This window comes from Idiotropiscis lumnitzeri, chromosome 7 (genome assembly GCF_059441095.1).
Source record: "Idiotropiscis lumnitzeri isolate Australia: NSW breed Sydney's pygmy pipehorse chromosome 7, RoL_Ilum_1.0, whole genome shotgun sequence".
Taxonomy (NCBI): Eukaryota; Metazoa; Chordata; class Actinopteri; order Syngnathiformes; family Syngnathidae; genus Idiotropiscis; species Idiotropiscis lumnitzeri.
Genome location: NC_142397.1, coordinates 7,915,313 through 7,926,343, shown reverse-complemented (window position 1 = coordinate 7,926,343; position 11,031 = coordinate 7,915,313). Strand labels below are relative to the sequence as shown.

At 40.0% G+C, this 11,031-nt stretch overlaps 1 protein-coding gene across 1 annotated transcript; it reads left to right on the top strand.

Moving 5' to 3' along the window:
• Positions 1-228: 228 nt before the first annotated feature.
• Positions 229-10,770, top strand: scn3b (sodium channel, voltage-gated, type III, beta). The gene is made up of 6 exons (XM_088301267.1): positions 229-538; positions 693-954; positions 3,817-3,995; positions 4,093-4,321; positions 6,745-6,883; positions 10,211-10,770. Exons 2-6 carry the CDS (start codon positions 900-902, stop codon positions 10,215-10,217), a joined length of 609 nt encoding a protein of 202 aa, XP_088157393.1. The 5' UTR covers positions 229-538; positions 693-899; the 3' UTR covers positions 10,218-10,770.
• Positions 10,771-11,031: the final 261 nt, after the last annotated feature.

Genomic DNA, 11,031 nt, shown 5'->3' with positions numbered 1-11,031 from the left:
AATGACAATTGTATTTCATCATTTAATGGTGCCTTTATTTATCTGATTTAATTCCAGATTTAATGAACGAGTGAAACAATTAGATAATTGATGGCAATCTTCATTAAACATTCCATGGCACATTTATTTATTCAATTTTGGCACTTTCAGTCCTCCATATGTAAGCGTTCTGTCTGCTCGTAAACAGCGGAGTTCAAAAAGGCAACAATGTTATTAGTGGAGGTGGGAGTCTTTGCGCATGCGCATCACTGCCATTAAGCGCCTATTGGAAAAACAAAAGGGAGTGGGAAAGAGAGCGAGAGAGAGAGAGACAGGCAAATTCACAATTCACCCTTTAATGGCGATAGTACACTTTAAACGACTTCAAGCATCGTTATTTTTCATCGAAGGCTGACAAGAGAGAAGTGGCGTCGTTATTTTTTTTTGTTGAGTGGAATACAAATCTCAGAAAGGATCCACAGGTCCTTCGCTTTCCATCCCACCATCATCTCGTCGCTGTTTGTTTTTAGGGACGATGTCGACCGAATGAGCGTTTCAGGTGAGCGTATTTCTACTAATTATGTCGGCGAGAGGAGGAAAATGATAAAGTAAGTTATATATATATATATAGTGAGAGAGAGAGAAAGTCGAGATAAATCGAAGTCCCAGCCTCGCTTCCAAATCACGTTTATTTATTTATTCATTGTTTGTAGTTCCTTCCAGCAAGTGGAACGTTTGGATTGACAATCTCGAGGGCGGAAGTCAGTTGATCCCGCACCTTCGCGGGCGCTGTCTTTGGTTTTGACGTCCCCCCCTTCCCATGGGAACTGTGAACTCCTGACCTCATTGACGTTCTACACACCACACTCCTGCCCTCCCCAAAAACAAAAAGAACCTGCAGCAGCTACAGAGAGCTAAATATGCAAACTCCAGCCAGCCGTCATCTACAAACTGTGGTCATTTTGGTTTGTTTGGGTAAGTAAAAAAAAAAATAAAAAATCTATCCCGTGTCCACACAGTGACACACTGTGTTGAACCTGTGTCACTGACCACTGACATCTGCAGGCAACTCACTTTAGAGCTGGGGTGGGCAGACTTTTTGATTGGCGTGCCACAATGGGTTCTAAAATTTGACAGAGCCGTACCAGGAGTGTTTTGGTAATCTCACCTCATCTGAGAAAAAAAAAATAAATTTAATTTTAAATGAAAGTGAACAAAAGCATTACAACAATGTAAATGTCTTTGGAAAACCACAGTATTTAGAAAATAAAATATTAACAAGGTTTATTCATTTAATTTTTTTCAAATTCGGCGGGCCGTATTAAAACGTTTAACGGGCTGCATATGGCCCCCGGGCCGTAGTTTGCCCACACCTGCTTTAGAGCCTGAACTTACTGATTTGATGAGGTTGTGTACGCAATATCATTAAAGCGTGAACATGTATCATAATGTGAAAATTATGTGAATGAGGACGCTCGTATGCTTTGTCTTTACAAATTTTTATTCCAAAATAATAAGTTGTTTATTGTTTTGGATTTCAGTCTGTTGCGTTATTGGTTGAGCAGACACCGAAAGCATTCCAAATACCATCAACTAACCCGATGATGGAGGCTTGGGTTATTACAGTAAATGAAATAACTGAAAGAAAACCTAACATTTTCATCAACAAAATAAAACAAGAACCCGAATGTTTTGTTTGTAAAATTAGTTTTAGTATTAGTTTTTCATTTACATATATTTCTCATCTGCACTGCAACATAAAATGTTAAACAAAAATGAAGGAAAGTAACAAAGATATTTACAAAAAAAAGCTACATGAAAAACTGCATTATCTTACCTCCACCCTTTATGTGAAAATATGCAGTGTAAAATGTATTTGTAACTACAATTTAATTATAATAAATGAGTTCAAATCAACCTTTGTTTATTCAGAGATTGTGAGACCAAGCTTTAAACCAATCCCATTCAAATTCTCAAAGTCTCATTTACCACTTTCTACGCTGCTTTGCTCTCGTTCCCTACGCTGCATGAGAAATGATGGAATCAGTGTTGTCACGGTCTGCCTTTGGGGGGTCTTTGGGTTATATAAGAAAAAGTGTACCCTGTCACACTAGAAACATCCATGTGGCCAACACGCAGAGGTAGCTGCTGCCACGCTTCACTATAGAACACATTTGTTTGTTTTCTTCTTCTCCTGCACCTCGTACTCAATTGTCCTCTTCCCCTTAAAGCAAATACTAATGGGCAGAGGCCATGATGAGTGCTTACTGGCCTGGGTGAGCTTGGATTTGTGATCAAGTACTGAGAGTCAAGGCCTTTCCCGGTGCTCACAGAGCTGTAAAATTGAGCGGACGTCACTTTAATGCTTACTGAGCTCTGCCATTTGCTCCAAATTGGATTCAGTGTAGACTGAAGGGCTGCAATAATCAATCATAGGCCAGACTGGACCTGTATGTTCTGTTATTTTATTAATAAGTAATGAAAACAAAAAAAAGGGTGTCATTTTTCTTTTAGTTTTATTTCTATAGTAAACTATGTTATCTGTTCTCTAAGGCAGAGGTTCCCCAACCACCGGGATGCGGGCCACTTTGAGCCGGGCTACATAGATAAAAGAAAAAGAAACTTGCTGTACTTCTGGTTTATTTGTTATTTGTGGCTAACCAATTATTTTTAAAAGTTAATGGCTTCTCTCCGTCACATTTTGAGGTGAAACAGTCCTCAAATTAATGATAAAGGATTTTTTTTCAAGTCTATTGTCTCGACACCGTCATTTTAGACAGACATGTCAAGTAAGCGGCAAACATACTCAACGAACACGTAGCAATGGCTAATTTCAAAATAAAAGCGTAACAAATAATGCATTGAATCATTGACGCTAGTGTAATAGCCTCTGCACACTTTTACTTTGAAGTTGGCCCTCGTGGTGGCGTGACGGCTACCTTGACTTCCGTTATTGATGTTTTGGCTTGCTTTATCGCAGTTTTAATTGACATTACATAGTTGCCACCAAAACCAACACAACGCTATCCTGAAATCAAATTTTGTTGCTAATTTATGGCGCTAACAAACCGCTAGTTAAGTCATTGTATGATAACTCGACACAAGTCTCCGGTGTTAGCGGCTACTACTGGCTAGCAGCTATCTGTTAGCATTAGCAACTAGTGCCAGCTACACCGGTTGCTGATCCGCAAAGGTTATGGACTTGTTTGAACCGGTCCACGGCGGGAAAAAGATTTATTTATATTGGTACTAATCACCTCAAAACAATTGGTGTATTACTGTACACCAATTGTTTTGAGGTGATTAGTATCCATTTTTTTAATTAACTCTTGTTTATATATATAATTATTAATTTCTTAAATGTCATTTAATATTTTAAAGTCTATTTCATGATAATTTGCTTTTGCTTGCATCTTTAATTTGTGCAGCACCTGTGATATGCTTTGAAAAATTCAGTTGACCTGGTTTGAAACACGGCTGCATTAGACTTATTGCTACATAAAAAGGTATCATGTTTTGCTATTGAAATAGAACAATGTAGACAATTGAGACCATTTGAATGCGCTCCGTTTCTCCTTAATGCGTTGTTGAGGTATTGGATAATGACACTTTTATTGGCAGATAAAATATCTCGGGAGAAAATAATAATAATTGAATTGAATTTTTTTTTTATCTGGTTTGCGCAATACTAGCAACATTCCATAACGTCCCTCGCTCCTTCAAACTACAAGCTGTATTTTTCACACGATTGTTGAGTTGTAAATTCATTTTCTGTTTCCTTTCCCGTGCTGCCTTATTAGCAGCTTGGGTAATCATGTCCTCTTTTTCCTATTCTAGTGCATCTGAGCCAGCCGGTATGCGTGGACGTCCCTTCGGGAACGGAGGCGGTTCTGGGAAAGATGATGAAATTGACGTGCATCTCTTGTATGAAACGCGAGGAGGTCAAAGCCAAGACCCATGTGGACTGGTATTACATGACCAAGGTGGAGCAAGGCGTCACACCTGATAGAACCCTCGTAAGCTGCTCCCCTAGTACTTTATTTGTTTTTATTTTTTTTACTGAATTGATGATGGTCATAAAACTAGAGCATCTTACCTTTTTGGCTCTACTAGATATACACGTACGAGGGGGACTTTCCGATGGAGGTAGATGGACCGTTCAAGGGCCGCCTGGTGTGGAACGGCAGCCAGGACCTGCAAGATCTCTCCATCAGCATCGTGAACGTCACCTACAACGACAGCGGTGTCTACGAGTGCCACGTGCTTCGCGAGTTCGAGTTTGACTACTTCACTCCGTCAGCTTACATCTTGAAGAACATCACGCTAAAAGTGAAAGAAGAAGGTGTGTTTCATTGCTCAACACTTTCATCAAACATGTCATTGCACGGGATCAGATTAGTGGCTTGATTTTAATATGGCATTTAGATCATAGATTTGTGTTTCCGGCCTCTTTCATGTGTCAGCAGTCTTGAGAAATGCGCTACTCATTCTCAATTGTTTGGGATGTAGCTGATTAAGTCATCGTGATGCAATTGAATGCCACTGCCAACTCTTGTGCCGTGTGCGGCAGGGTTATAGTAGTTTAACATTTTTCATTCATTTGGGTTTTACTTCATTTTATTTTGTTTCACTTTTGTTTTTTTGTTTTTTTTAAATATAGTTTTAGAGCAAGCTTGTTGGATTTTATAATTTCTTTTTTAATTTTGGGAAAAGGCTTCAGTTTAGATTAGTGTTTATTAGTTTTAGTGTTAGTTTTAGTTTTTTTGTTGTTGGATAGTTTTGCTAAATATGGAGTATTTGTTGAGTGCAAGTTAAAAAAAAAAAGGCAAATATTCGGGTCAAATCTCAGGTTTCTGAAACATTTGTGACGGCCTGTTCACATGCGTGAGCGGATAGTTACTCGCTAACTGTGTCATTTCTCTTAAGCCCTCCAAAATTTCTCAGCAATACATAAATCTGTTAACGATGAAATTACAACTGATTAGCTCTCGCCTTCATGCTTCTTCTACCGCTTGGTTGGGGTAACAGTAAATGCATACTGTAGCTAAATCTTACTCTGTCCTTAATGTGCAACCTATTTTTCTATCGCTTGCCTTTTTTTTTTCTTAATTCCGCCAAATCCAATCACCCAAAAGCCAAACGAATCATGTGATCATCACAAATCTGTATTTTATGAGCAGTGCGCGCCCCTCGTGTTGTACACTTTGCTCATGCGTCATATTACATCTCACAATATTTCAACTTGATTGCTTCAAGGAGCGTTCCTGTGAAGTTCTAACGCGACTATCGCTCCTTCCCTCCTCATCCTGTTGAGATGACGTCGACAACTGAAGGATTAATTGTGTTTTGTTTTGTCTTGTCTGCCCTTTGTCTGCTTTCTTTTCAAGAGGGGGTAATGTATTCTGCTTCCTGCATCTTGGACTTACATTTGAATGCTTCCATGACACCAGACGTTTACAATACATACATTTGGTACACCTGCACAACCAAATAAGAGCCAATGTGAAGAGTGTATCTCAAGTTAGTTTCATCTCTCCGAACTGAACGTTTCTATCTGTGCATTATTTTTTTTTTTCAAAGCAGAATTTATTAGACGACTTTTGCCTTGGATCTCATTTGCTTGTGCACTGGTACCTAAAAATGTTTCAAGCAGCTCCCATTGCTTACGTTTAGTATGTCCTGTTATTAATGACTCGTTGCATAACAATAGAGGCAAATGTGTTTGTTGTGCCCACACAGATCTACGTCTTTTTATGCCTGTTAGAGTTTTTTTTGTTTTTTTTTGTTTTATCCCTTCATATCCCACTTCTGTGCTATCAAATGTCACAAAGAATCCCTCCATGTTCTGTACATGATACTGGGGTATTATATTCCAGTAATGATGTTCATTGTTGTCAAATGGATTATACACTGCAAATGTGTGCGCGCGTGTTTGTGTGAGTGTGTACTTTGCCACGTGAGGGATTATGTTACAATAATAGGCTCTATTTGCCAAGGCTGCAGATTCGCTTCACGCTCTGGAATTTGGCACCTGGTATTCACTGACATCCTTATTCACCGTGGCGATCTTAAATATCAATATGATGATGATTTAATGAGACAAATCAAAGCAGTTGTGTGTGTGTGTGGGGGGGGTGTTTTAGAATGGGGCTCATCACTGAGTCATTTATGAAGTTTAAAAACCTTACCCATGCCTGAAAGCCTCCGTGATTGTACACGATTCATCTTATTTCACTATTTAAAGGCTAACAGGCGGAGTTTTTTTGTGTGTGTGTGTATTGGAGTGATTTTCACCAGGACAATAATCAAACGTTTTGGCCCTTGCACACAACAAATGAAAATCATGAAAAATCTCCACAAGTTAACCTTTCACTTCACATGATGTGATACAAGACATGTTTAAAAAAATCTGCTCTGATTTTAATTAACCTTGTTTCACATATTTTGGATCGAACAAAAGAACCAATCTATTTAAAGGCAGAGTTTGTCATACATCTCTTGTATTAATTTTCATTACATTGTGCGGGCATACCTAATAAATTATCCAATGAATGAAGTCCATATATTATTGAAAACATGATGTCATGCTCCGATGCACCTCATAAGCATCTAAATTCATCCTATTAATCGTAAAAGGGCGTTTATTTTCTGATGCCTGATTGTTTATTGTGGGTTGCACACATCCTCCTTAAATCTGTGAATCGCTTTAGTCACGACACAGAAGAACCGAAAGGTACTGAATAAAACATGTTTGTGCTCTCGCAGCCAGTCCGGACACCGCGGCCCTCTACTCGGAGATCATGATGTACTTGCTGCTGGTCTTCTTGACCTTCTGGCTGTTGATCGAGATGGTTTACTGCTACCGCAAGATCTCCCAGTCTGACGAGCTGGTGCAGGACACGGGGTGAGTGTCTTTGGGATGAATGGCAAGCAGGGAGTGGGAGGGGAGCGATAAATTAGGGTTGAATTTAAATGTTGAGTCATGGAAAGGTTTTAGTGGAGAAGATAATGGTTTGAAAGTAATCCTTATTTACGCAGTGTTAATTGTGAACCATGTTTTTCCTGGCTTATTTAAATCCTCTTTCCTCGTTGGAATGAATGGAAATGACAAAAAAGAAAAATACCACTGGACAGGCGATCCTTGGGTCATGAACATGTTCCGTTCTTGTGCTGGTGACGTAACCCAAATTTCCGCATAAATCAGAATTAATATCCGCTAAACCCAAAGTGACCCGCATGTGCATCAGAAGAGACGACGTCACGACGACGGAAGTAAATGTCGTCCAGCGTGTATGAAACACGGATGTATCTTTTTAATGATCTCATATTGACTGAGGAGCGATACGGGTGGAGGTAGCAATACATTTCTTTCGGGTAAACGGGCAACACTTTTTGACCTAATTTCATGTATACGTCACTAAAGATGATCTCACGTCCTCGTGCAGATTCATGCACCTCCCAAGCAAGAAATCGGAATTAAGTCGTTCAGAATTTTTCTTTAAAAAAAAAAAAATCAGATTAAGGGCAAAAAAAATCCGATGTGGGTCGCATTTGCCTGCAATATACTTGAAATACACTATTTTCTGATATCAAAAGGGATCCACTGTTAGCGACTGCGGCTCTGGAATGGGTTGGTTGTATCCCACAAGACCTTTATATTGCAACAATAATAACTCTGGCAGGTGTTGTCGGCGTTGCCTGACTTTCTGTAGATTGCATCAGTCATTTCAAACACTTAGAAAGTGAGGAACTTTCAAGCAATCAAAGAGACGGGCGAGAACAGGACAGATCTGAGGAGAAAGCAGCCAGACAGATGGACAGAGAAGTAATGGAGTCCGCGCTGCATGTGTTTGTAACCCTCATGTAACAGTAACCAGTCCTTTCACAAAACGCGTCTGACAGCGGCGTATAAATCTCGACTGAATGTTTCCTTCTTTTTTTTCCCCCTCTGAAACGCCGTCTTACCGATGCGGCTCCGCCAGAGACCGAGCGTTTGCGTCACCTTGTCAGCGCCGACAAAGACTCAAAGGCACCTGTGTAGTCAGTCCCCGTTGGATGGCTATTGTGTCGACGGAGGGCCTCGTCCATCCAGACTGACATAAACAGGCAATATAAGCGAGCGACGGAACAATCGCGGCGCACAGACGTGACCCTCTCTGTGTTTTTGTTGACAATTACGGCTTTTGTCAGACGCTTGCTTGGACGCAACAGACAATTTACTGCACAATGCATGTCCTGTTTCTACCATTGTGATGATGATATAAAGGATGACGTGTACATAATTCTCATAGTTTCTGATGACAATGAAAACACCAATGTATGCTAAGCCTGACTCCATCCTTACTCATCATACTTGCATACCGACCTAAAAAAAAATATTTTCGCCCTTAATTATCGTACTGCTTTGAAAGAAAAAAAAATGAAATCAAATAAATTAATAAATAAAATAAAAAGTTATAGTGCATGGGCGATAATATTACATCAGATCAAACTGAGAACATAATGCACAATATTAATGTGCCGCGTGCTGAACGTGAGCGCTTTTACACATTTACTGTCTTCTAGCGGCCACAGGGAGCATTTGGTTTGTATTTATTTAAAAAAATCATGTTTGATAGAAATGAGCTAGCGAGTCGCTCAATTTGTGCCGGGCCGGATCAAATTATCCAACGGGCCTGGTCCGGCCCGCAGGCCGCATGTTTGACACATTGGAGGCTTATTGACAAATGCGCTCTGATGCACAAATGACTTACTGCTTTGCACAAAGTTCTTACATGCAGTGCGTCGCCTGCCGTGTTTGTACGAACAATTTCAGCAAGCCCCAATCTCTCCAAGCACCGGAGGGCTTGCATGAGGGCGATACAGACTCAGCACGCTGGTCTCGCTTTCCATTCTGACACTCAGAATGGGTAACTGGTGCCCATTGGCAGTCTCTTTAAGTTCTCGGCCAGGCACTGAACGGGATCATATCCGTTAAGAGTCAATCGCATTAAAGGCTCGACGACTGCGCTCCATGGAAGTCAGCATCTCTTTTGTGAGTTTGCATAATGCAGAGGAAATGACCTTTCCATCAAGAATAGCTTCCATTTTCTCATTATGTCCAGAGCAGGAATTTCACTTTCCTTTTAAACCGCAGCAAAAAAATACAAATTGGGCCATCATTATTTAAGTTTAAAAATGTCAAATGAATTCTCATCAATCCAACGTTCACTTAGTCACCGCATTCTTCGTGAAGAACAGCGATGCTACACGGGCCAACACTTTTGTCATATCTAAATGTATGCATCATTAAAGATGAGTTATTTATTTTAATGGCATTCCTCAAATGTCTTGCCGTGACTGTGGCAATGGTTCATTATGATTAAAGCGTAGCTCGGTGCAAGAATGCCTCATTGCATGTGAACGCTTACAACCACGGTGAGAACGCTCTTGTTTCTCTTAAGCGGACAAACTTCTTTGCAGAGATGGGCATTCTGGGGGGAAAAAAAGCATTCCCCGGTGTTTGTAATATCGATAATACTCCATTTAATAATATGGAGATCTGCGGCTATTAGTCCGAAGCAGCCAATCTAACATGTATACAAATCTGTTTTTATAGCTAAATTTAGCCTTTGTGGCTTTTAATCCGATGTGAGTCAGGAATTTGCCAGCTTTAAATAATGTTTAGGAGGTATGAAACCTGTCCCATTAGCCTCTCTCTCGTCATACGCGGACGATTTTCTGGGAAAGAATCGTGAAATGCAAGCCCTTTAAACTACGAGGATGACAGAAGAGTGTCAAGCTCGAGGACGGACGGACCAGCAAAATAGGGTAAAGCAAGCATCTCTCAATTATTTTTATTTTCCCTCTTCAAAAAAAAAAAAAAATTCGGTGGGGGCGGGCGATTATAGGTCACATTACTTTTTGGACTCTATCTTAGCCTAATTTTTTTTCTTTCATCTTGGCGATTCTAAATTGTGAATATCAACATACAGAATTGTAAAACTAATACCTCAACCGAAACTAAACATGATTTGTAATGTGATTTTGTGTATCGAATGTATTAAATAAGAAAAGACGAGAAGACAGCGGGGAAATTCCCGCACAAAAAAAAAAAAAAAAGAGATACTCTTCACCGATTTTCATGCGGTTGAATATAAAGTCATCAAAATGATTCGTTTTAGAGCGTTATAGATTACCATCGCTGTACAAAGTTGCTTATTGAAGAAACGAATGTGTTCTGCTTTTCCAGGTATTGAAGGACCATGACGCCACATTAAAGATCAGCGCTCCCCGAGTCCTGCCGACCGACCCCCCCCCCCCCCCCCCCCGCCCCCACCCTTCATGTGATGCCGTTTTCCTGTGAAGAGCCGCAAATGTCAGTTTACTACCTTTCTGTGCTAAACTCAAAGTGCTCTCAGTAGTAACACCGGTTCAAGAACAAATGTCACGTTAAAAAAAAACAAAAAAAAAACAAGAAAAGAAAAGCGGCTGCACTTCATATGAACCTGGCCTCTTATTCAAACCATGTAGTGCCTCCGTGATGTGGACCCTTTATGAATACAAGTTAACACTCTCTTTCTGCTGTCGTGACTGCTCAGCTTTTCTTTTTTTTTTATAACAATTTTATAAGATATACAGAGAGCCTGATTTTATTAGTATTGGCTAATACCTTTGTAAGAATTACGCGTCCTTTTTATTGCGATGACGTGCATTGCTGCTCTATATAAGAAAAATATGACTATTATCTTTTCCCTGCTGGATTTCTGTCACCTTTTTATTCATCCTCCTATTCTCTCTGTGCTAATCTTTCATCCAGTTGTTGCTATCGTTCTAAATCCAGTCGCGGTTTTAGCGCTGCTTTGTAACAATTGTTCATATTTCGCAATTCAAGTCAGACGACACTGCTCCTGTTCTACAAGCGTTTGAGTAAATTCCATCAAATTCCACGACTGTTGTCAATCTTCCTCAAATGTTCTAAAAACTTATTTCCACAGCTGCACATGAACATACACCCACACACAAACACAGATCAAAGTTATTGTCCACACCAGCGTGTCCACGAAACATTGG